The following is a 26493-nucleotide window of genomic DNA, read 5'->3' as shown; positions in this document are numbered from 1 at the left end:
GACGAGCCCTCGCGAGCGTATTTCCGGTGAGGCAGGAAGTGGTGCGGGTAGGGTTACTGGGCGTCTCCAGGCGGAAGTGGAGCAGCCGGGAAGAGGCGAGCTGGGCAGAGGTGAGTGGGTGGGAGAGCGAGAGAGACACACCCTGCGTGGCTGAGCGAGGTAAGGCAGCGGCAGCTGAGGCTCCCGAGGGTAGCCTGTACTTGACTGAGATGTTTGGGGAGGAAGATAAGGAGGGGGCGGGGGTTGAGTGGTAAATATCATGCACGTCTGAAAGGGTTGGGGGGGGAGGCTGAAGCAACGAGTGTCTGAGGTGCTACTTCGGGGACAGGGAGAGGGGAGGGGAGTGTTTGCAAGAATAATCCCAATTATTGCGCTAATTTTCTGGGGAAGGGGGAAGGGAACACTATTCTGCCACATGCTTGACAGTCCGGTTTATCCTCGCGAGGAACGACCCTGGGATTCAGGTCGCTGTCATCTCTGGTATTTGCCTATTGTGAGGGAGGAATTTGAACATGTTGTTAAGTTGCATTGCAGTCGTGTGTGTGTTTACTCCGGAGAAAGTTCCGTTGGGTGGAGAGCGCATGGGAATTACAGCCTTAGGAACTGCTGTGGCCAGTGGCTAAGGTGACAAGGCGAGCTGTTAAGTTGTTCAGGACTATTATTTGGCTCTGTGTAGCTGGCGGTCTGGTCACCCTTGTTAGGCTATGGGGGGATTTAAAAAAAAAGTTATTATAAATGTTTCGCCAGGACTTAAAAAAAATAAAGGTTCTGGATATTTGAATTTGAAAAACCTCCTAGCTCTCTACAAGATTACCTCTGAAAGCTATTGAAACAGGAGTTATTTTCTAGTCTGCATTGTGAATTCTGATTTGTCTTTAGAACTTTAGCAAGACACAGTCAGTTATGACAAATTGGCTAGCAAAGTGTGTGCTAGGTTGAGTAGGGATGCTCAATTTCAACACATCCTGTTTGATTTGGGCGGGCTGAACCCTTGGCAGTGAGGAGGGTGATGGCCTACCAGAGACCCTTCTCTGTAATGATCCCGAATCTGCAACTTCCTCCCTATCTCCCTATGTCATACACTACCTATTTGCAGCTGTAGGCGATTATTGAGGCATACCTCTTTTCTGCCTTTGGCAGTTGAATTTTTATTGTTAGTGTTACACTATCTGTAGTCTGGCTTGTCATATTCAACTAAATTGTGGCACTAGTGGAAAGTAGCACAGCGGTTTCTTCTAGTGCAACAGGACTCCCCTGACTTCTACTCTGTTTTTAAATATATATATATATAGAATAATAGAATCGTAGAGTTAGAAGGAACCACAAGGGATGTTTAGTCCAACCCCTTGTAGTGCAGGAATTTTTTGCAATATTATTAGTAGTAGGAAGTATGCTTTAGTGTGTGTGATTCTGAAAAGAGAGAAGTCTACCAGTATATACTGTCTAAAAAGCACCTTCTGATGGAAAGAGTATAGCTGGAATTCAGGTTAGGAGCCCATATACTAGGTACGGTGGTTGTAACTGTATTGGGGGTTAAAAGGAGTCATAAAATGGTTTGCTGTGCCTGATCCTGAAAGAAGGAAGCAGATTTATAGCAGGAATTAATTTATACTACATAACCAACTGCCAACCGGTTGTGGATAGGCTACAGTAGACATAAATAATTCTTCTGGGTATCTTGTCTGTCATGCTGTGAATTGAAGAGGTGATGGATGAGGGCGCTAGCTGGGCAGGAATATAACAGGAGGTGGTGGTTTGCAGATGAGTGGTGGAATACAAAAGTGTATTTTGGTTCCATGAAAGATTTGGGTTGGTTTTGGAGGCATAGTGCAAATTGGAGTAAGGTTTTATCTTGGTAGGAGGAGCTTGGGGATTGAATTGGGAGTCCGTATCTTGTCTTATTGATGGTGGCTAGGCATAAGCTGACTTTAAGCTGTCAGTTGCACCTTCACAATGTAGTTTCCATGGTGTGCCTCTTTGCCCTGGTCTTTGATGCCTGAGATAAAATAATTTTGAACCTGCCCTATTCTCTATGTAGTCATGTGCTTTAACTGTTTTTAACACCTGTTTTTAAAATGTTATAACCTAACCTACAAAAAAACAATGCAGGTATAAATGTGTCTGGCTGACTGTAGGCTCTGGACAAACACAAAAGTACTAATTCTCACAAAATGTATTTAACTTACGGAATTCATGATGGGGTGGTAGCCACTAGCTTAGATATTTGGGACTGGTTGGCTCAGAAATGGTGCACTTGGATATCAGGAACTGGGGATAAAGAGGGGGAGATAGCTCCATACACTGCTTTTGAACTTCTCAGAGGCATGTGGTTTGTCTCTGATGAAACAAAATGATAGATTAGCTGACCCTTGGTCTAATTCAGCAGGGCAGCTATGCTAAATGTAATTGCTATTGAATTGCCTCCCCCTCCCTCTGGGGCAGGGGCTACATGCCCACAGATGCATATTTAGTGTCCTCAATCCAAGCTTCAGAAGAGCTCTGACATTGTAAAATAGAAGCCTTTGCCCTGTGGCCTAAGGAAGCTGCAGACTTCTGCCTATTTCTCTACAGCACGCTGGCACTAGAGACACTTTGCTTCCCAACTGCTGTGTTTCCCAGTTAGTCAGGAACTCTTGGCCAAGGATCCTCCTCCACTGAGTCATCAGTTGCGTGAGATGCATGCTTCCAAGGGTTAGCACAAATGTGAGAGAGAGACAGGAGGAAGCTAGTACTGTTTGTTTCTGGTTCTTAACTAGACATAACAGAGCCAAGTGAAAACCAGTGACATAGATGTGTGAGAAGAAATAATGATTCCCAGGTGTGCTTATCTACCAAACTTAGTTTAATACAAAGAGATTTACTTACAGATGTCCTCCGTTAAGGCAGGAAATAGACCCAGATTGCTTTATGACAACTTCCTGGATTAATATTTGGTAGCAGCCTATAATTCATTCAGTCAAAGGCTCTTGTAATGTGTTGGAATGGAAGGTTTTGCTGTTGGTGGATTTGGGCTCTCTCTTCAGAGGTGTTGTTTAGAGGAGTGTGAATTGAACTTTGGACTGGAAAAGCCTGGGTTTAGTTGTCCTGCTGCGTAATGAGAGAGACTGAGGGTTTGCTTAATCCTCTTCTTCATCTTAAGTACAAAAGATGGCGGCCAGACCGTGGGCCTTTCCTGTAGTGGCACCATCTCATTGGGGTTCCCTTCTCAGGCAGGTGCATCTGCACAACACTTTCCTAAACTGTAAGAAATGTCAGACTTTCTAGAGTAACTGAAATGTTTCATATCGAAACTTGCTTGCAAAATTCTCTTGACTGGTCTTGTAACCTGTATGTAAAAAATTGTGTTTAATCTTGCTGGCACAGCAAGAGCTTATCTACACTGATTTTGCATGATAGAAATGTAAAAATAAGCATGAAGCTCACTGGATGATCCTGTGCTCATTATTATCTCTCAGACTGGCCTGCTTTGCAGTGTTGTTGGAATAAAATGAGAGAGACTTCTGTATGCTGTGCTGACTTCTTTGGAGAAGGGATGCAGTACAAGTGTGGTTAAAAAACAAAAAACCAGTATTGGTGACTCACTTGTCACTCTCTGAGTAGTGCTTCTCTGGTAAAATTCTGTGAGCTCAATTTGCTAGGAACTTTTCCTGCCAACGCCTCCTTGAAATTTGGCCATTTTCTTGCTGCTCCTTATACAGTCAAACCTCAGTTCCCGAACAGCTCCATTTTGGAAGTAAGTGTTCTGGTTTTCGAACGTTTTTGGAAGCCGAAAGTCTGACGCAGCTTCCGCTTGAGTGCAGGAAGCTGTTGCAGCCAATCAGAAGCCGTGCCTCGCTTGTCGAACGTTTCGGAAGCCAAACAGGCTTCCGGAATGGATTATGTTCGACAACTGAGGTTTGACTGTAGCTTTCTCCTACAAACGAGTACCCACCACCTTGCTCTTCAAATCTGCAAGACCCTTCTTTTTCCCTGAACCCTTGACTCTCTCAGTCCATGCATAGTGATTTTAGCTACAAAGGATTAGGAATGAATGACTGTGTGAATATTGACTTTTACTTAACTGCCAGAGTGACAAATATCTGCATTAATAACTATAGTATGTTGTCTTTAGAAATAAATGGCCACCACACTTATCCCCAACTGAAACTAAGGCTAAGTATTTGCAACTGGAACAAAGTCTATGCCTGCAAAACTGCACATGCTCAGATCATCCCACATTACAGGAACCTCTCTCTCTCTCTCTCTCCCATTGCAAAACTTTTTGACTGCAGACTACTTGGGGCAGAGAAGTTTCTCACTTTGTAAATAAACGTTGCTCTGTATAGCACAAAATATACCCATGAAGGTAAATAAATGAGATTTGCTCATGTGATTGTCAGGTCAACAGGGTTTGCTCTGGGTAATTTTAGATGCATTCTGATGTGAAATGTGTTCAGTGGGCATTTCAAGCTTCCTGCAAGTATCAGCTAGCATGACTCTGAATCCTGCTGCCAGCTCTAGTAAACATATGGCTTTGGCTAAGGTGCATTAATGCAATTCAGGGGTGGTGCCCTCTTTCTGCATATTGGCTTTGTGTTACAGTCCTTTGGTTTCTCCACTGTTGTTGCTTGCTTCCTATCACAGCTTTGACATTAAAATGTGGTTTAGTTTCTCTTCTGGAACAAAGCACGTCTGGTGGTTTTTGCTTACAGTATATGGCTGATAACGGAAGCAAGGCAAGCTGTAAGGCTGGGCAAGGTGTGTGAGGCTCCATGTCAAGAATTTATACTGTACTTGGGAGGAGTGTAGTCATTGCATTTGTGTTTTGGAATGCTAATGAATTCTCATCTGATCTTAAGATGTGGAATACTGGTGAGCATCTTTTGCATGCATCGATTACACACTTGAGATATTAAGCAATGCAGCTTGGAAGATTTTAAAGTGTGTCTTCTTAAAAACTATGCTGCGACAGAAAAACCGAATCCAGTTGGCTTTATTCTCCACTGCCCCACCTCCCACTGCGCATACTAAAGTTATTGAAGGCAACATTACTATACCAGTTTGAGCTACAGCACTTGTTGCAACAAAAACATTCAAAGGCCAAAGCCCTTCCAGGGGTCCTTTACCTTTTACATACATACATACATAATTTTATTTGTATGCCATCATTCCATAGTTCAAACCATGCTCAAGGTGGCATACAAAATGAAAAAATGCCTAATTACAACATAACAAAATAATTCAAAAAACATTAAATAAAACAACACACGCACCCCAGGCAACAAAGCCCTCTAAACCAAACCCCAGCCTCAGAACACCTTTGTTTTTCAGGCACTTTTAGCGATTCAGGAGTACTTGAGGGGCATATTAGTATTTGAGTAACACTTGTGTAAGGGCTACTTGGCAGTAGATGTAGGGGTTGAAATAATTACTCTGCTACAGTGAAGAGACATGTTATGGTAGAATAAAACCAAATATGAATGATATGTTGAACCGCTTGATCCCTATACAGACATGATGTTTAATGTGGCTTGTTTTTTGTTAGCAATGGGTCTCAATATCTAAAGTTTCAGTAATTGAGGACTAGTCACAAATTTGGGCATGAAACCATGCTTTGAAGTAAAAACAGCAGTCCTTTGGCAGTTTAGAGGTTAACAACTATATTACATGCTTTGAAGTGTGTTTGCAAACCATAGTTTGCATTGGCTAATCATTGTTGCATGTGCAACAACAAAACCACAGCTTAGGTCAGTGATGGGCAACCTTTTGAGCTTGGTGTGTCAAAATCTACCAATAAACTGAGCATAACTCGGGTGGTGTGTCACTTCGAGAAAAAAACCATAATTTCACGATATTTATCGTTTAAACAACAAAAATTTATAATTGTAATATATAACTGTATTTAATAAACCAAACCAAACAAAAAAGCCCTTATTTATCACAAAGTGCCCAGAGTTGTTGAGCTTTATGGGGGGAGCTGCTGACCAAAGTTTTTGAGGTTTTTTTGGGGGGTGCAAAAGTTGCTTTGCTTTTTTGGGGCGATGCCCCAAAGCTGCTGCGCTTTTTTGGGGAGGAAAGAGAACAGAAAAAAATGACAAATAATATATTCGCTGGAACTAACACGCAGCACCGACATAGTCTGCCAAAGCGCAAAAAACCCCAGCACAGAACGGGTTAAAAAACGAACGCTGTTACACCCGATCATAGTCTGCCAAACCGCCAGAAAAAACAGCACAGAAAGGGTTAAAAACCAATCTCTGGCTACCAACAACAACAACAAAAAGGATCCAGGTTTTAACAGCGGAGACAAGCTCTAGCGGAGACAAGCTGTAGGAGGAGCGGGAGAACAAATGGGGGGGAAACAACAACAACAGCGCGAATGGGCCGATGGGGTGCGTGCCAGCAGTGAAGGCTCTGCGTGTCACGTCTGACACGCGTGTCATAGGTTCGCCATCACTGGCTTAGGTCTTAGGTATTTTTCCATGGCTTTCTGTTTGCAGGTCTCACTGGACTTCCTGTAGATGCCCTCGGAAGACATGTTTTCATTTTGTACCCTTGGAATTTTAACCATGGTTTGTTTCCTTAATGCTGACTTGCAGTATCCTTCCTTTTCCTAAATTTCATTAGAGATGCTTGGATATGTGCTTCTATAAATTCATTATCTTTCTACAGGAGCTTGTATCACTAGCAGTTAAGCTGAGTCCAGGACCAATGCCTTTATAAACAACACCAAGAATATAAATATTTCCAAGAGTTGTAGTTTGAGAACTGGCTTCAGATATATTTGGTGTGCATGTTGCGAAATTTCTTGAAAGACCACTAGGGAGAACTAGGGAAGTCTGACATTCTGGAGGTAGGCATTAGCTTCTTGATGATCAGGAACTTATTTTCTTAGTGGTCCACTTTAATGAGCCCTCATGTTCCACTGCAGACAGACCTGCAACAGCTTGTCAAATTCCTCTGGGCTAGAAGCCACTCTGCTTCAGAGCTTTCAAGGAGCAAGTAATCCCTATATCTGAAATGCAATCAGAGAGTGGGTAATGGGGCTCTAATCCGATCAGACCCATATGGAATGCAGCAGAACGGTACCTCTGTCTGTTCCATTAACCATTAATCACTTACAAACAAATTCTTCTATTGAAATGTCTATAAAGTCTCAGCATATTCAGGCAGCACAGAGAAAGGCCCATAGCAAAGAGGTTCAGTTGCATTTTGATTTTCGTACTCTCTTCAAATTGATACATACAAAGAAACAGAACCAATTATTACCCTAATCCCACTCCACCCCCTTCCTGCATTCTTTTATAGAATTATTCATGAAATGGAGAAACTAGGAATGAAGGAGATTTAGCCTGTGGCTGTTAGGCTGGAAATTTTTAAGGGTCTGTGTCATGAATCTTAGTGTAATGTGTGGGCCTGCTACAGCTAGGGTGGCCTTGTGTGACTTACATCTGTATTCTGCACAGCCTTGCAAACAGATTGACCACTGCATTAAAGTTTACGGGCGAGCAAAAAAGCTTTCACCTACTGAAGCTGACAAGGTACTGACCTATGAAAATCTTACTTGACTGCCTGCCCACATATAACCTTATTTAGATGCTTGTGGCCTAAAAGAATCAATTTTAGGAACTTCTGTGATCGACTTACCACAGGCAAACCAGATCAGGGTTTTTTGCAAGCCTGACGCTTAGTTTCAAGTAAGTTTATTTGGAGTTGCCCCATTTCATCCTTGCAGTAAGTGATTCTGGGATCAAATGATTGGCACAGGTTATGCAGTGAACTTAGGGGCTGAATAGGGGGTCAAATCTGGGTCTCCCCAGTTCAAGTCCAGCACTTAACATCAACCTGTTGATGTCTGTGGCTGTGGACAAAATGACTGTTCATGTTGACACATTTACAGCTGCTTTAGAATTGGCTGCTCTCAACTTTAACCATATAATTCAGCAGATGGAAGCACATATCCCACCTTTCTGATGATGATGCAATAGAGTAGCTATGGGGAGCCTGGTGTTGCTGAGCTGTAACTCCCATTTTCTGTGACTTGTTGCAGAGTTTGAGCTGGGCTTAGCATGACAGCTTGCAATTCGGTTGCTGAAAGTAATCTAGCATAAAGCAGAAGAGGCAGTGGATGGTCCGTCCTACGTTTTGTTAGATGGGTTGTCATCATAAAGTGGAGTAAAATGTGTGTTTGTGTGCCTCCAGAAGGAATATGAATGGGTCTGAGATCTATCACTGCTGGCATGGGCTTTTAAATATCCACTCATGGTACCTCCAGATTGCTTTTGGGTAAACAGGCAAGAAGGCTTTTCTAGTAAGTTGGTTCTTTGCCTCTTTGAGGCCATCCAAGCATAGGTAGGCTAGTATGAATGTCTGGCCAGGCCCACATAAAAGCTACTGAGTTGAGAGCTGAGTTGTCAGCTCTTTACATAAAAGAGAAGCTACCATACTATGGATGTAGGTTGCATCATTTCCAGATGTGGGCAGCTGTAAGCAGCTACACACATGTCAGAACTGCTTTGCAGTTGTTTCCCAACTTCAAAAGACATCTGACCCTCCTTCCAGCATCTGAGCTATGTGTGTGGTGACAGTTCCAGGCCATGGTTGCATCTGACCAAGTACTTGTCTACACTGAGTGGTAGTGGCTCACTGGCATTTCAGACAGGAGTCTCTTTCACCAATTTCTTGAGGTGCTGGGAATTGAACCTACAACCTTCTGCAAGCAAAGCAGCTGCTCTACCACTGAGCTGTGGCACATCTCCCAGGAGTGCTCAGCTGCCAAAGTTCTGAACGAATCAAAGTAAAACTGTTCCTCCACCTTCGCCCCTCTTTAGCAAAGCACTTAATGTGGTTCCTTCTGCTGGGGAGAGTGGACTGTGGTTAGTATCCTTGTTTTCTATCCTAGTGTCCAGTAAGTTTGGATGGAAAATCTGGAAGGGGACTTGGGGCTGGATTCAACCCAGTATGCTAGTGGAAGTCAGTGCAAGGACTCCCACTAGTGCAGTAGGGTTTCCCCCCCACCAGGTCTGCTTGAGGAGGGGCATTAGGAAAACCGCCTAGAACAGGCTCCTGGGGAAGAGAGGGGAGGTCATTCTATCAGGCAGACAGAAATGTTTGTGCTAATGGAGCAACCTCCTTGGCGTTACTTCACATTCCACCTTTAATCTTCTGACTCCTCCCTCAACAACAGTGATCTGTTAAATTTGTTGATGTCAAAGAGGTATGTCTCTGTTCATTCTTGCACTCTGAGAGGCAGCTTGCCCTCTGCTGTGTGAACAAGTGTCGGGGTTGCGTGCAAACGAGAGCTTGCTGAAGTGGGGGGGGGGATGAGATCGAGCCTTTGAGGAGCCGCTATTGCCCCTCTGTAAAGGGGAAGTAAAGAAGAGCAGTCTGTTCCAGGAAGGAAGCTGTCCTCTTCCTCTTTTTTGAGGCCAACATGTGTGGGGAGAAGGATAACATTGCATCGGACTTCAGTTGTGTCCTTAGTGGGTAAAGTATCTGAGTCGTGAGTGTGTGTAAAACAACTTTGCTTTTCTCTCTCTCTCAGCAGAACTTGCAAACAGAAATACCATATTGATATAAACCATGGTTAAGTTTCCAGGCTTTCTAGTCATAATTGACGAACTGTTTGTTTGCTTGCTGTGCTCTGTTGGCCCTGCCTCTGTCGCTCCCATCACAGAGCATGTTCTCATGGCAGTTATGGACTGCAGCACAGCACAAACTGCTCCACTGACAGCTGCTGTGAAATATGGGTCATCCCTAACTGCAGACACTCTTTTGTTAAGCTGCTGGCTTCTCCGGGCTTTGCTTGGGTGTCTTGCCTGGACCCTGAAAGGGCAGCTGCACAACCCCCATGAGTATTGCGCAGACACACTGCAAAGTTGCTGTACAGCTAATTGCATCCGCCCGGAATTTAAGGTGCAAAGAAGCCTGGAGTGTAGCTGAGCAAGTGTTTCCCCCTCCTTTATGCCCTGCGCCACAGCCAGTGATTGCAAAGTGAAACGTTGCCTGGCTTCGTTCTGAGCTCTTAAGGCATATAAGGGAATTCTGCTCTTGGCCTGGGGTGATGATTCATGCTCCAAATGATGGCTGTGATTCATTGTGCAAATGACCTAAACGATTAAAAAAAAGGAGCTGCCAGTTCCTCCAGGCTTTCCCATCACACTAGGGAGGGAGGAAGGCAAGCTTGAAATGGTCTCCCATTTAGAAGGCTACAGACAGACTTTGTGCTCCTGTAACAGAAGGCAGCTAGCAAAACTCGCGTGCCAAAATCCATTCTCCTTCGACATTTCTTGGAAAACAAGGTCCTGTGCAAAAGCATGAACAGGGATGCCATTGTTCATTATCTTGGGCAGCTGGCTTGTCTTGGCCCATGTAGTAGGCCGCCTATGCTAATTTCTCCGCCATGGTTGGGACTGGGTGGCTTTGATGGTTTTGCGATTGCTTTAAAATAGTGTCTGCCTCAGGTAAGCTTTATGACTCTGTCCCTTTATTGATTGGAGAAGAGAGGAGCTACTGCAACCCTTGACAAGCCCATAGGATTTGCCAGAAATGTTAGGTTTCTCTATGATACTCATTTAGGCCTGCCCTCCCTCCGCTTGGCTCCAAACAGGTCCTATGCTGTACATTTAGATGAGAAGAGCAAGGAAGCTTGGGTTTCTTATCTCTTATGAGGGTTTGAAAGCACTCTGTGACTGTCTAACTCACTCTTTGCCAACCAGGTGCTCTCCAGGCGTTTCAGACCGCAACTCTCAGGCCTAGCCAGCATGGGAATTGTAGTCCAACACATCTGGAGGGTACCAGTTTTGATTAAAGGTGGGGGAAGAGTCTAGTGCCTCATTACCAGGAAGCCAAGGGGAAGAGGGAACCTAATTGAAAAGACAAAAAAGCTATTTCACATCATGGGAACTGTTTCATGATGTGGTGGGCATTTAGAGGCCCTTTAGATTGGGGAAATTCATTGAGGACAGGTCTGCCTTTGGCTGTTAGCTAAATGGGACATCCATGTTTAGAGGTAGGGTACCTCTGAATATCAGATGCAAGGGAACAAGCTTTAGGTGAGGGCTGTTGCTTTCAGGCTCTGCAGGGGTCCTGAAAGGATCAGGCTGGCCACATCCAGAAACAGGCTGCTGCATTCCTTTTCCTCCCATTTATATAACATCCATCTTCTGCCATGGGACCGAGGGTGGCATTCATGTGGTTTCCAGATGGACACCCATACAGGCACTGACAGACCAGGCCTACTTAACCTCAGCAAAGTGGTGGCCTCGTGCCTTCACATCGTACCCTGAATCTAGACCATATCCTGCTCTAGATGAAACTTGGGGTGGTCTTGTGTTCACTGTAGCCTTGAGTCTGTATTGCTATCACCAGCCCAGGCCCGTGGCCTAGGCTCATCTTGAGCCCTTTTTCCATACTAGAGGGCACAAAAGCACAGCTTGGCTGTGATCTTTCAACCAAGATAGTCAGTGGCTGTTGGAGGTCAGAGAGTTGTGTATCTGCCTGTTGCACAGCTCCTGATAATGTAGGTGTTGCGACACGCAGTGATTGGGGCTCATTAAAATACATGCATACCTCACCCCTGTAGTGTCAGCGCAGACACAACTCGAATACAACTCAGAGCCTAATCTCAGTGGGTTTGAGCACCATGTTGGGCAAAACAATTCTTGCCTTGCAAAGGGTTGGACTAGACAACCCTCTTGGTCCTTTGAAATTCTATGATTCTTTGATACTGAGTTATGCTTGGAGTTGACCCATTGAAATGAATGGACTCAAGTTAGTCATGATTTCAGGGGGACTATTCTGAGTATGACTTGGTCAGAGACAAGCCATTGTGTTTTCAGGATCAGGATCTTTGGGAACAGAATACTCATTTGGGGGTACTAGTTACATTGTGGCACCTGCAATTGAATAAGTACACCAAAAAAGGTGAAATGGGAAGTTATCTTTGTTTACAATTGTTGGGTGGTGGACCCAGAGCTTCTGGCCAGGACCTTGTTTGTTTTCAGCAAAGAGTTCTTCCCAAAAAAAGATAAGGTAAGCAAAAGTAAATAGTCTTCAGTTGCCATTCCTTCACTTCAGTCTGAGATTGGTACAAGATTGCCCTTTGATTAAATATTGGCTCCGTCAAGCTTTCCTCTAAATGCATGGTCTAACTTTGCAGGTGCTGAGAGATGACAGAGCTGCACGGTCTTGTGGAGCGATTGGAGAGAGCTGTGGGCCGCTTGGAGATGATGTCCCATGGCCCTGGCACGCAGGGCGGCTGTGGCGATGGCCTTCCCAAAGGTGAGAGGCCCTGACTTGACCAGTGTATTCAGGATTAATTACTTTAACCTCTCACACTTAGTAGGAAAGTCAGTGCATGCAGCTGACTGGGATTGGGATATGCAAGAAAGAGGAAGTGAATTGCCCTAATTGTCAACCCTCAGCAGCTAAACGTTGGCGTCACATTGCTCTGGTGTCAGCAATGATACTGGCATTTTACTTAGAGTCCAGCTGCTTCCTTTTAAAAGTGAAAAATCTAATTAGAGCTAAGACTTGGGTGCTAACAGGCAAGGATTTTAATCAACCTAGAGTGCTCTGCCAAAGTTTTGTGCATTGCGGCCGGGAAAGGAGGGGGTGGAGGGGAGGACAGATGCTTACTGCAAAACATGACTTGCAAATGTTTCAAACCAAATCCATCTGCTGTCTCTTGGTTCTCATGATTGACTTGCTTGCATTCCTCTACAGACATAGCTGAGTATGTACAGGCTTTTGACACACTCTTGGCGGGTCCAGTAGCTGAATACATGAAGATCAGCAGAGAAATTGGCGGTGATGTCCAAAAACACGTAAGGCTCAGGCTTCCTTCCTATTTGGGGAGAACATTTGCTTGCTGCACTCAGAATTTAGGTTTTGGAAAGTAGCTGGCTGATGTCGTCGTCCGTTCCCCCCCCCCCCCCGGCCGAGAGTTGGAAGTGGTGCAGTAAATGTGTTATCTGTGGTTATCCATCCATCGCCCCATAGTCTATGCAGGGAGTTATTTTCGGCAGTGTCTCAAAACCATGTGGATATTTTTTGCCAGAGACTGTAGTGCACAAGGAGGCTACAATGGCTCTAACAAAAGTCTACAAATTGTCAGTCTATTTAAAAACACCAGCGATGCCCCAAATCACTCCTATTTTGCCATAAACAGTCAATACTAGCTGCTGTTAAAAGGACAGTGCATCTGAGATGTGGCTACAGTCAGGGCTTTTTTTTCCTCCTGGAACTCACCTGATCTCAGTTCTGGCACCTCTCAGGTGGGCACCATTGCCATTATAAGAGAACAAGAGAGGTGTTCATGGTGAGTTCGAGCACCTCTCTTTCTAGAAAAATTGCACTGGCTACAGTGTTGAACTAGGTTTGCAAAGACTTGGGTTGAAATATCCCCCTAGCCCATGATACACATGGGTTGACTTTGGGCAGTCACATTCTCTCTGATGTGCTAAGGATGAACCGGGTTGGGGTAGAGGGAGACATGTGCCCCACTCTACGCACTTGGAAGAAGATTAAAACAAAGTAATAAAACTGCCTGAATAAATGAGGGCTGATCAAATTGATTGGCGTTATGGAAGAGTGATTTTGGAGTTTCAAGTATACAGTATAGGGAGGGAAGTAGAAAATGCACACTCTTATCCATATTCCAGGCCTCCCAAACTCATACAGAAGAAAGTCAGTCTTACTGTGAAGCTGCTGCAGTTGATACTTCAGAGCTTTTGGCTCTTAATATGAAATTGACCATCACATGTGCAACACAGTCCTCCTTGGATACAGCTGGGGCTCTTTTTGTCAGAGTATTACCACCCCATGAGCAATATATATGCAACTAATTCATGCGCACCTTTCCCCCCTTTTGGTATCCTCTCCTCCTTGAAGGCTGACATGGTCCATGCAGGGTGGATGACAGAGAGGGCTCTTCTGGTGACAGCATCTCAGTGCCAGCAACCCACAGCGGTAAGTCTGGGGAAACCCCTTGTATTTCAGCAGTGAAGCTCAAGGGCAGGTGCAGCTGGAAACTAGTTTCCTTTTTCCAAAGAATATAAAAAGTGATCTTCTGAATGGGGATTCCCAGCTTCTTTCATCCTGGGATTGTTGAAAAGGGTTGTGGGCATGGTCAGCTGTGGGGGTGTGGTCAGTCGCCACATTTTCAAAGCACCCCCACTTTGTGGTGCTTGCTCTGTATTTTCTGTTTTTTCTCTCACACACAGCTCCTTCCCCATACAAAAATTGCTCAATTGACTTGCATGGGAGGAAAAAGTGTGTGTGTGTGTGTGTGTGTGCGCACACACACACACACACACACACAAACACAGACAGAATGGCTGGTGAGGTGGAAAGAGTCTGCTACTGCCAAAAACTCTTTTACTGTCAGGGAGTGAGCTACCCTCTCCCACCAGACATTTTTGGCAATAAAACTTTCTACCCCATCCCTTTAATTTACATAGGGCAAGGATGGCTGGCCTGTGTCCTTCCTGATATTACTGAACTAGAACTCCCATTGTCCTTGACTACTGGCCTTGTTTGCTTGGGCTGATGGGGGTTCGAATCTAACAAGATCTGGAGGACCACAGGTCAGATACTTCTGGCATAGGACCTCCAGATGGCAGGACACAGTGAGACCCTTTGCAGGCAGCATGGCATGGCTTCATGGGTGCTGGGGTATTGCAAGTGCCTGTTCCAAGACAAGGACTTGTTTTATGGGAAGCCAAAATCTATACATTTTGAGTGAATCCTGAACAGGATTTAGCAAATGGTGGTCCCAGGTGTGTACGTTGGTAGGATGATCCCATAACACCTTTCTGTCCAGGAGAAGGATTTAGGGTTTGGTAGGAAAGTGGTACCCTCCTTTTTTGCTTGACCACGTGATGTACAGAACCTGGCCTATCTGCTACTTTGTTCCTCCTCCGGCAGTGTGGTGTAGTGTTAACAGCGGTAGACTCCTAATCTGGGGAACTGGGTTCGCGTCTCCGCTCCTCCACATGCAGCTGCTGGGTGACCTTGGGCTAGTCACACTTCTTTGAAGTCTCTCAGCCCCACTCACCTCACAGAGTGTTTGTTGTGGGGGAGGAAGGGAAAGGAGATTGCACAAATCCAAACTCTTCTTCTTCTTCTCTTCCTCCTTCCCTAGAACCGCCTACTATGGATCAGTCAAGTAACTTGCATATCATAGTGAAACAATTGCTACCTGGCACTTGCTTATTTTTCTCTTCCCTCCTTGCTCAATTTTCCTCTAGTGTCTTGCCATTTTGCTTTTCCTCCATGGAGCTCAAGGTGGTGTGCATGCCTCCCCCCTCTCCAAGAAAACCACTTGTGAAATATGCTGGATGACTTTAGGCCATTCATTCTCTTTGGTGTGAACCAGCCTTGCAGAGTTACTGTAAAGTAAAAATGGGGGATAGGGACTCTATACACCATCTTGAGCACCTTTGAGGAAGATTAGGATCATTTTTCTCTCAGCATCCTTTAATACATGGATAATACTGTCACTGGCCTGGTTAGCACAACACTAGAACTTAAGTCATGATTTACCTATGACTTGTTTCTTCAAAGCTGGAATTGTTTTCCAGCTGTTCTTGCCTTGTGCATTTGTAGCTTTGTGAGCATTTGGGATGGAACCATGGTTAAGGAAGGGTGCCAGTTTCACATCGTATGCCAAGCCATAGCTAAAAAGCTAACCAAGCTTCATAGGCCAACAGTAAACCATGGTTCAGTTTATGGTTTGACAGTAAACAAACCATAGTTAAGTTGCTGGGCAGAGTTTGGATCATCAAACAAACCCTGACTTAGCTTTATGTGCAAGGGGCAGGCAATCTAAATGACGGCAGAGGGAGGAGGGAATGCAGAGGCAAGGGAGACCAGCAGGCTTAAGCAGTTTACACCTTGCTCGGCTTATCTTCTGTAATTTTGTTGTTGCAGAACAACTTCTCAACTGTGCTGAAGCCAATATCCGAGAAGATCCAGGTTGTCCAGATCTTCCGGGAGAAGAACCGTGGCAGCAAACTCTTCAATCACCTCTCAACCGTTAGTGAGAGCATCCCTGCATTAGGCTGGGTTGCCATGGTAAGGGCTCGGGAACTGGTGCTTTTCTGCCAAAACTCGTTCTGTGATTATGGTACTTAAAGGGCCAGCAGGCCTCCCTGAAGCTCCTTAAGCTGCTCTTATGTCTGTAGCTTTGTTTTTAAAATATAGCCCTTCTCAATTTCTGTACATGGAAACATGCTAGGAGCAAAATATTGCATAGATAGCATGATCTCCCCTCCCTCCCCCATATGTGTTGGTGCTGATGGTACCATTCTCACATGGGCAGTTTTAGTTGGCAGTGTCAATCTGGTCAAAGAGTCATTCACTTTCCCCAGGGAAACCTGGGAGTTGTAGTTTTGTATGATTTGGCGGGGATATCTTCACAGAAGCTTCAACAACCCCTCCAGACTATGCTTCCAAGGGTTCTTGAGGCACACTAGATACTGTTGGATTCTCAGCCAGTATAGCCAGAGATTGTGGACAAGGGCAGTTGTGGCTCTCGAGGTGATGGAGTACACCCCTTAGGGAAAAGTCATTGCCACTAAAATGGTATGGAACGGACAATACAGTAAGTTGGTGGTTTTGTGCCCATAAGCTTCCGGTTTCTTTTTGTATTTCCTGAGAGATTACTTAGTCCTTGTCACCTAATTTTCTCCCATCCAGATGCAGTTTTAAGATTTCAAACTGCACTTCCGGCCTTGCCTCTGTTATCTGGGAGGTCCTAAACTGTGGTGGGTTTGGGGATGGCGTCTCTATCCACTACCTCCTGGCAAGCTTGACTTCTGGTCCTTAAACCATTTCACTCAGGGGGTCAGCTTCCAAATAACTCTGGTGGGTTTGGAAAGCTGCTGGGTCAAACGCGAGAACTTTTATGTTCTGATGACGCACTGTCTTCTCATAGGCTCCCAAACCAGGCCCTTACGTGAAGGAAATGACTGATGCCGCCATGTTTTATAGCAACCGGATCCTCAAGGAATACAAAGATGTGTAAGTGTTGCTTACCTCTTTGGGGGGGGGCATGGAGTGCTGCCGGCAGCAGAGGATTTTGAGGGGAGGTAGCATTGGATCACATTCCAATGTTTGCGTCACTTAGTTTTAAAAAAAATAATCATCTCCCTCAGATTCCTAACAGCAGGGTGTGGCTAACCATTTTTGGAATGGGAGTGGCTTGTTCACCAGGCCGTGAGTTCTTAAACCCGGCCACTCAAGGCAGGCTCCACTTTTAAAGGGAATGCTAAGAAATGGAGACAGTTCACAGAAAATGAGAATGCAAGGATGTGGAGTTACCATGAAAGGGACCACTGAGATGCAGATTCTTGGATTGCTGTTAATGAAACCATACAGAAGAGCAGAGAGAGAGAGATGGTGCTGTGACTGTGTAGAGAATGAGGGAACCTGAGTAGTTGGGGTGGGGGGGGGACGGGACAGTGCAGGGTTTCATTCCCAGAAAGCTCTGAATAGTCAGTTTGTGAAAAGTTCCATCTGCAAAGCAGGAGGGTAGGAAATCTACGGCTCCTGTTGCAAGTGGAGTTTCAAATATCCCCCATACCTAGACCAATTAGTTTGCCTGGTTTCTCTTTCTCCTAGAGATAAGAAGCATGTGGACTGGGTGAAAGCTTATCTGAGTATCTGGACAGAGCTGCAGGCGTACATTAAGGAGTATCACACCACTGGGCTGACCTGGAGCAAAACGGTGAGTACAGGCTGAACGCTAATCTTCAAGGCACCACAGAACTCTTGCATTTACTATTCTTGACATTTCTGTTTTCTGTTCCTATCCCATCCCCTTTTTCAGGGACCTGTTCTAACTGATTCAGGAAATGGATCCCGAGCAGCAGCTCCTTCTCCTGGTGGCCCCCCACCCCCGCCACCTGGCCCTCCACCCCCTCCAGCTCCCGCCTCCACAAATTCTGGCTCAGATGACCCTACTTCCCGTTCCGCACTTTTTGCCGAGATCAACCGGGGAGAGGCCATCACTTCCGGTAGGTGAAATTAGTTAATGGAATGGCAAGGGGAGCAAATGGCTGTGCTATAAGAAAACTCACTTGGGATAGAAATTGCAACCCTTCTACACAAAGCCTTTGTGACCTGCAGGGGTCCTTTTGCTCCAGTATCTGGGGACGAAGTCCAGCGAAGTCCCATCTTTTGAACCATACAGATGTGTTTGTACCCATGGTCTTGTTGCAGATGGCAACAAGAGGATTTCTTGGTCATCTTGATTTTCACAAGCTGTTCTTAAAAGTGAATTTGCATAGCTTTTCACTGACACAGCAGAAATGCATCGCTAATTCTGCTAGTGTGTTTTGATGCATTGAGTATACAGAATGTTTTGTTGTGTCTTGATTCCAGTTTCCTGCATTCGATTCATGACACCCCTTTGAAGAATTCCCCCCCCCAAAAAAAAAACCTCTTGGGTCATAATTCCCTAAACCAGTTTTGCTTGCTAAACAGGCCACTCAACTTCAGTGTGCAAAATAAGAATTTTGAGAATGTCCTTTCCTTGGAGAAAGCAACCTGAATGTTTTGGATGAGGAGTAGAGGTAGCAGAAGTGGGTCCATAAAATACCTTTGTGGTTAGTGAAGATGGGAGAAATCTGCACTCTGGGCATTGCAGTGGCCAAAAGGGAAACCCAGTGGCAAGGGAAACCCAGCCAGATGTTCAGGGTATAAATAAATAAAAATATTACTATTATTATTAGAGGACTCCAATGCTGGGCTTGATGAGGGTTGATGATATGCAGAAGATTTAATTTTTTGTATCCTAAGGTTCAAGAAACCCAAATACAGTGAGGAAAGCTTTTGCACTGCCTTTCTGGGGAATTGATGGAGTTTAATTTTTGGAATCTCCAGGCCCTGCATAAATAGTTGAAGCTAATCTCTGGTCTCCGGTATATTCTTCCTTAAGCCAATTAATTCCTCCTTTTTTTCTTTTCATCAAGTGAAACCAATTAGATTGCAGGTAGTTGGGGGGGGCATGCACGGAGGACAGTGCTGTGTGTAAATTGCACATACTGCAATGCAGTAAGCCAATGCAGAGATCTCCCTGTGGCTCTGGAAGCCACTGCTTTTGGCTCCTGGACGCAAATGGGATACCTGCTTTTAAAGCTATTTTATTGGAGCATTTTAAGCACAACACCAATCATATGACTGCCAGTGACAGAAGCAAAAATAAGGGAAGGGGAGAAAGGGACATCTCGCATCACATACCACTAGGAGCACCGAGTCTCTGTTTTCATGTAAGTTGAGGAAAGACTGCTTTGTTGAGAATAAAATTTCAGGCATGCTCTGCATGTATTGTAACCAGCTTTACACCATAGCCCTTTTCCTGGCTGTCTAGATCAGCAGCAGATGGGAGCGAGAGATTTCTTTCCTAGGGTGGGATGGTTTTTAACATGGTTAAAACTTGTACCCACTCCTTCCTCTAAATCCTGTGTGTGTGTGTGTGTGTGTGTGTGTGTGTGTGTGTGTGTGTGTGTGTCATCCTTTTTTATCTTTGAAAGAGCCCTGTGGGGTAGGTTAGGCTGAGTGTCAATTAGACAAGAGGCAAACACCTTGGCCAAGACGGCGTTTGAACCCAGGACTGCCTGGTCAGAGTCCAGCCCTCCACTCGTAACTACTCCACACAGGCTACAGTGTCTGTATCTGCTATTTAGAAACAAAAGTCCCTAAGAATTGAGGACTTGATGCTATAGCAGGGCAAGGGATGGAGGCCAAGAAGCTTTCCATTCTTATAGAGCCAGAGAATTGCTGAAAGCCCTTCACCTAGCCAGAGAGAGAAGAATGGGCAGAACTAGACCATCTTGGTTATGGACCCTGGTTTGTGGGGCTCTTTATTGAAAATGACATCCCTAGCAACACAGTACCAGTTTTTTGGGGAAAGCAGCGTGTGACACATTAGGATATGATTGTAGTAGTGGATTTTCCCCCCCTGTGGTTTATAGCAATTTTACTTTGAATTTGTTTTGTTTTAATTGTATTACATTGGTGTTAAAAACTCTGGTTTCTATACTTTCACATTGAAATTCATTTTGGGCTTTTTGAGTAAAAGCAGCATAGAAGCCAGCCAGTTGGAGCCAAGCTAGAAATGGGAACTAAATTTGTCTACAAGGCACAAATGGCTGGTGGTCTGATGTGGGCTGTGGTGGTTTCGGGGGGAAGTTCTTGGTTTGTAAGAAGCAGCTCTTTGGGCCTGGCTCTGACATTGCTGTTGTGGTAGAGAAGCGGCAGAGAAGCTCTGCTTGGGGGTAATGTCAGATGTACTGAAGCTTTAGAAAGGGTGACTCAAGTGTGGGAAAGACTTGTGCCTGGGGCTGCTGATAAGTGGTGCAGGAAGGAGCTACACTGCGATGCTCCCACACTGCAAAGCTGCCACAAGAATGGAAGCGCCTGGGGGGGAAGAGTAGCTGCTGGCCACAGCCGAGGGGCGGCTCTTAAAGCTGATGGCATCTTCAATGTGGACGTTAATGGCGGTTTCCCTCCTAGGCCTGAAGCACGTGCCGGACGAGATGAAGACCCACAAGAACCCAGCGCTGAAGAACCCAAGCGGTCCTGTGCGGACGGGACCGAAGCCTTTCATGGCTCCAAAGCCAGCCTGTCCTGTCAGCGCCCCCCAAAAACTGCCTGCGAAGAAGGAACCTCCTGTGCTGGAGCTGGAAGGCAAGAAATGGAGAGTGGTGAGTTCTGAGGGGCTGGGGTGTCACACAAAAGACTCCCCATTGCCATGGATAACTTGAGATTTCATATGAGAAGGTGGGAAAAATCTGAATTGTATTTTGCATTTAGATTATGCATGCATTTTGAAGCAGGCAGCATCTTAGAAGAGGCACGTCACCTGCAGTTCTTAAGAGTACTTATTAAAGTCTGCTGTCCAATTAATTCGAGCAGCGCCTTTTAGTCTTTGTTTTAATACAGTGGTACCCAGGTGGCGCTGTGGGTTAAACCACAGAGTCTAGGGCTTGCTGATCAGAAGGTTGGCGGCTCGAATCCCTGCAACAGGGTGAGCTCCCGTTGCTCGGTCCCAGCTCCTGCCCACCTAGCAGTTCGAAAGCACATCAAAGTGCAAGTAGATAAATAGGGACCGTTCCGGCGGGAAGGTAAACGGCGTTTCCGTGCGCTGCTCTGGTTCGCCAGAAGCGGCTTTGTCATGCTGGCCACATGACCCGGAAGCTGTCTGCAGACAAACGCCGGCTCCCTCAGAGCGCCGCAACCCCAGAGTCAGACACGACTGGACCTGATGGTCAGGGGCCCATTTACCTTTACCTTGGGTTACAAACACTTCAGGTTATGCGTTTTCAGGTTGCGGACCGCAGGAAACCCAGACGTACCGGAAAGGGTTACTTTCGGGTTTCGCCACTTGTGCATGTGCAGAAGTGCTAAATCGCGCTTTGCACGTGCGCAGATGCAGCACTGCAGGTTACGACCGCTGCAGGTTGTGGACGTGCCTCCATCACAGATTACGTTCGCAACCCGAGGTTCCACTGTAAATTAAAAGGACGGAGGGAAATTTTGTCCTCTGTGTGTTGGACTCCAGCTCGCAGCAGCCCCAGCTAGCATGGCCAGTGATGAGAACTGGAGTCTGGGGGGCCAGAGGTTCCCCATACCTGACCTGATTAAGAGAGTCTTGTAAGGAGACGCTGGCTCATTGCTGTCCATCAGGCACATCTACAGGTCATAAACGTATCCGAGGAGGGAAGGGGCTGGAATGAGCGGCGTTTGTTTTTCCCCTTCCTCTTTAGGAGAACCAAGAAAATGCCTCCAACTTGGTGATCAGCGACACGGAGCTGAAGCAGGTGGCCTACGTCTACAAGTGCATGAACAGTACACTCCATATCAAGGGCAAGATCAACTCCATCACACTGGGTAGGTTCTTAACGGCTGGGACTGGGGCGGGAGGCTTTAAAAAAAGAAGAAACCAACAACTCATGCCCACCAATCAGCTCATGCCACTCCAAGGGAGGTGGGTGCGATTCTCTGATTCATTTCACTGTTGGCTTCATGCACCACTTCCCTGCAGGATTTAACACCCCACGCCTCCCAAGTACATCAGCTGAAAAGCGGAAAGTTAAATCCTGCTCAGTCCAACAGGGTTCGGCACAAATGTCTTCCTGATAATAGGTGGGGAACTGGTGTGTGCAGCCAAACCCCATGGGGTATTTTTTTTGTCCTAGTTTCTCACTTTGCCAAAAATGGCCCTTGCATTGCAAATGAGGAGTGCTGTTGCTGTGACTTACCTTGGAGCACCCCATGGATGGGTGGCTAAATCAGGACTTGCTGAGGTATTCTTCAGCCACACATGAAAAGGTCCTTAATGGTCCTTTCTGTTCTCTTTTCCTCTATTTTGTAGATAACTGTAAGAAGCTAGGTCTGGTGTTCGATGATGTGGTGGGCATTGTTGAGATCATCAACAGTCGGGATATCCAAGTTCAGGTAATTGCACTCCCTCACCCCCACCCAGTTTTGTATTCCCTTAACGTCGTAATGGTCCTCACTCTGCCTTTTGCTTCTTTTGAAGAGCAGGAACCCTTAAACAGATGAGCAAGAAGTAGTAGTCTTTGAGGGGTGATTCAGGGTCTTCAGATTCCATAACAGAATTAGAAACCCATCTTGCACCTCAACCCATGCACACATACATTGCTCTGAATCCAAGTGACCCCAAAATGTCACAGAAAGGGGCGGAACGGCGTGTTTGTCAGCTTTTTCAATTGCAATTTCGCTTAACTGTGCAGTGCCTTGGAACGTAAGCCCCATGTAAATGGCGGAGAAGGTTGCCTGTACAACAATTATCATCTGCATTAAAAAGGGCAAAGGACAGAATATTAACAGCTAGGATAAATGTTTTAGAATGGCAACCTGTAGGATTAAGCACAGCTTTAAAAGGTCTGGACGAATAAAAAGGTATTCATCTGGTGCTGAAAAGATAACTAAGTTAGCACTGGGCAGGCCTCTCCAGGGAGGGTGTTCCAAGGAAGGGCAATTGCATCCTGCGGAAACCCCAGTCTTGGGTTACTGGGTCCTGCCATCTTGGGAGTGAAACAAAGAAGGGCCCCTCCTAAGATGTTGCAGGTTCACGTTGAGAGCAAGTGGCACTTGAAGTACAAGCCACTTGGAGCTTGAAAAGAGAACATACTGAATTTTGTTTCCCTCGCTCATAAGGTTCACCACGCTGCTGTTTTATGATTTATTGAAAATATAATGATGGATCCACTGTCTTCATTGATGTATTATTTATATAGGATATTATAAAGAGTACATATAAAGAGTATTGATAATGATGTTTTCAGAACAAGGAGAAGTGAACTCCTTGTGTTTCTGTGTTTCTTTCAGACCTCTAGGGTGTAGGGTGGTAGGCGCTCTATCCATGTCTGACATCCTTGCCTTTCTTGCTAGGTGTTGGGTAAAGTGCCAACCATTTCCATCAACAAGACAGACGGTTGTCACGTCTACCTGAGCAAGAACTCATTAGAATGTGAGATTGTCAGTGCCAAGTCCTCAGAGATGAACGTCCTCGTTCCTACAGACAGTGGTGATTTTGTAAGTTCCTTTCTGGTTACTTGGCGTAGAATTCAGATGCTGGGAGAAAGCCACTTTGCTGTGGGTGGTGGGTGGTTGTTGCTGACATTGGGAAGAAGCTGTCTTGGGAAAGCTCATGGTCAAAAGTCACCAGGCTGAAGAGCTGTGTTGCCAAAATGATTTTAGCTGGCTTTCAGAAGCCCAGGCTTAATAAGGCAGGCAGGCTTTCAGTGGCTGGGATCAATGTACATCTGCACCACACTTCTAGGATTAAGTAGCATGAATCAAGAAGCAAAGCTCTAAGGAGCTTAATATTGGGGTGGAGAACTGGATCCATCTGACAGGCTGAATCCTGCATTCCCTCACCCCCACCAGACTACTTTGACAGGTGGAACGGGCCCTGCCCACCTGTCATAATTTGGTATCACTATGTCAGGTGAATACTTTCTTCTCTGTAGGTAGCATGGCAAGCCCCACAACAAAGAATCCAAGCCCAGCCAAGCAGGGCTTGAAGCTCCTGCTGGTTGGTGCCAACTTCATGCTCCTCTTGGGTGGGTGGGTGGGTGGGTGGCCGCATTGCAGACATGGCTTTGCAGGCCAAAAGTGTACCTGTGCCAGATCTAATTAGCCCTTTAGGCTGGATATTCCCAGACCTGGCTTAATTTGGTACTTGCTCTGTTTTTTAAGTTGATATGTTGAATGGGGTGTTAATAGCTTTGTTGCTGAATTAGGCCTCTCTGTAGTTTTCTCATGTCTCCACCCCTGGCATGCAGCTCATTTAGACAAGATATGTAAGTGGAAGTTCTGCATTCAAGAGAGTGTTGTCCCTGAATGCCAGTTATTGAGATGGAGGGGAGGGGAGCAGCCAGGCAGATTAGTACCCTGCTTGTGGGCTTCCAAGAAGCATCTTGCTGGCCGCTCTTGAAAAGCAGGCCGCTGAGCTAAATGGGCCTTTGGTCAGATCCAGCAAGGCTCTCCCTTGATGGCAGTAAGCTTTTGTGTTAAAGGTGTAGCTGTACTAAAGGACAGAGAGCAGACAGGGGTTTTGAAAGCTGTACGTCTCTGCAAGTCACTTACATGTAAATGTTACTGACTCCAATATTTTGTTTCCCCCTAGAATGAGTTCCCAATCCCAGAACAATTCAAGACACAGTGGAATGGGCAGAAGTTAGTCACCACTGTGACGGAAATAGCTGGATAAGTTGACCGGGCGCTCGACATTCCCCCACCACCACTGCTGTGGGACAAATCTGCTTTTTGGGGGATGATTTATAGATTTTCCTGTCCCTTTTCCGCTCTCAATCTGCTTCTGTCTTCTCCCCGAGAGACTTGCCTACCTGCCTTCACTGAAAATACCTCAGGCTAGGATTTGGGGGTAGGGTGGCAGAATCATTTGCTTCTATCAATTGATCAGCAGGAAAGTGTGGCGTTTCCCCTTGGTCAGGCTAACCCGCGTCACCAATCAACTTCTGTCTGGCCTTTCTTTTTGTGCTCCCTGGAGCCAGTATCTCAAGGACTTGGTTCTAGAGGTTTTTCTCTTCCCCTTTCATTTTAAGCAAAGGAAGACGGTTCCTTGTGGAGTAAAGAGAGTTATCAGGGTATAGAGTCCCCAGTGATGTGTGTGTGTGACAGTGTATCTGGAAGGTGTGGGTTGGGGGAGTTGACTTCATTCTGTTTAATCTAATTGGGGCTGTTCAAAGATTCCAGGAATGGCTTTGCTGGACCAAAAGCTGAAGGACTGGTGCATGTATAGCATTCCTCCCCCACCCCACCCCCCCACCCCAATTTTCCCCCTTACGTGCTCAGTGTAAAATTCTGTGTTGTGCCATGATGTTGGGGGAGACCTCTCAGTTACAGGTGCCACAAGACTACCATGGGACAGGCTCCCCCACCCGCCCCTTCCAGGAGTCTGTCCAGCGGCTAGAAAACTGCTGCTCACCCACTTCCATTCAAGCCCTCCTTTAAAGGGAAAATTGTGCCCAAAGGGTCCCTCTTCTGAGCAACTGAGCGTTGTCCAGGCTTTCCAGGACAGGTTTTTCCTTGGAGCCCATCTCTCTTTTCTAGGGAGGGATGAGTCTTCTTCATTCCAGGTCCAGTATTTAATTATGTGTAAGCACAAATTCATTCCAATCCTCCATCCGAGCTTATTTACCCTTTAGAGTCTGGAAGACTTTCTCTGGCTGTCCTCTCTGTCGCTCAGCTTCTTCTCTACCAGAAGGCCAGTGTGTGTCTGTTAGCATGGCACTGCAGTCCTTGCGCCGAGACCAAAGGCATGGTACTGTACTGACCCACCAAAGGGAGTTGCCTGCGCACCAGAATAAGAAGTGTTTTTGGGTAGCATATGCATATCTTATTTCCCTCTTTGCCACATTAATGATTCCCACACACACACAAATGAAACTTAACAGAAGATATGCAATTTCTTTTTATTTTGAAACTGTCCTGTGACTTGTATTTCTCTCCCGAGGCTTGTGGAAATAAAACCTTTCTTATGTACTTAAAATTATACTGAAGATAGAATAAAGTTAATGCCAAGTTGCTCCTTAACATGGTGGTCCTTCCTAAGCTCCTCTGCAACCAGCTTCATCCAGAAAAGCTGCAAATCTCAGTTTACAGCTTCAGACTCAGTGCTGCTCTCTTTCAGCAACATTTCCAGCTTGAGCTTGTCTGAGGAGTCCTGGGAGTGTTTTCACACTAGTCTCTCAGAGCCTGCTGTGGCTTCACCCAGAATTTCATTGTGGCTAGCGGTAGTGGTGGGCAAATGCATTCATGGAAATGTTTCCTAGCTTTGTTAAAAGCTGTTACCACAGAGGCCACTGACATCTGTTGTGTTGGCAGGAAGATCTTTAACTAGCCTGACAACCTCCCTACATCAGCCCCCAGAAAGTCATCTCTCCACTCACCAAAGGATTGTCGTGAAATAATTCAGATGTTTCAAATGAAGGGATTCTGAAATTTAAAAGAATG

At 45.7% G+C, this 26493-nt stretch overlaps 1 protein-coding gene across 5 annotated transcripts; it reads left to right on the top strand.

The window, feature by feature from the left end:
- Positions 1-26073, top strand: CAP1 (cyclase associated actin cytoskeleton regulatory protein 1). Of its 5 annotated transcripts, XM_035117841.2 has the most exons (14): positions 317-5726; positions 6445-9465; positions 12140-12261; positions 12706-12806; positions 13873-13950; positions 15913-16056; positions 16919-17004; positions 17605-17710; positions 17813-17999; positions 20500-20690; positions 21753-21876; positions 22361-22443; positions 23404-23547; positions 24644-26073. In XM_035117841.2, exons 3-14 carry the CDS (start codon positions 12150-12152, stop codon positions 24725-24727), a joined length of 1440 nt encoding a protein of 479 aa, XP_034973732.1. In that variant the 5' UTR covers positions 317-5726; positions 6445-9465; positions 12140-12149; the 3' UTR covers positions 24728-26073. The 5 variants fall into 5 exon arrangements, with proteins under 5 accessions (XP_034973731.1, XP_060131795.1, XP_034973730.1 ...); XM_035117840.2 differs by lacking the exons at positions 317-5726; positions 6445-9465 and adding an exon at positions 1-110; XM_060275812.1 differs by lacking the exons at positions 317-5726; positions 6445-9465 and adding an exon at positions 5-26.
- Positions 26074-26493: the final 420 nt, after the last annotated feature.

This window comes from Zootoca vivipara, chromosome 6 (assembly GCF_963506605.1).
Source record: "Zootoca vivipara chromosome 6, rZooViv1.1, whole genome shotgun sequence".
In the NCBI taxonomy this organism is placed as follows: domain Eukaryota; kingdom Metazoa; phylum Chordata; class Lepidosauria; order Squamata; family Lacertidae; genus Zootoca; species Zootoca vivipara.
This window is presented reverse-complemented; position numbering and strand designations above follow the sequence as displayed.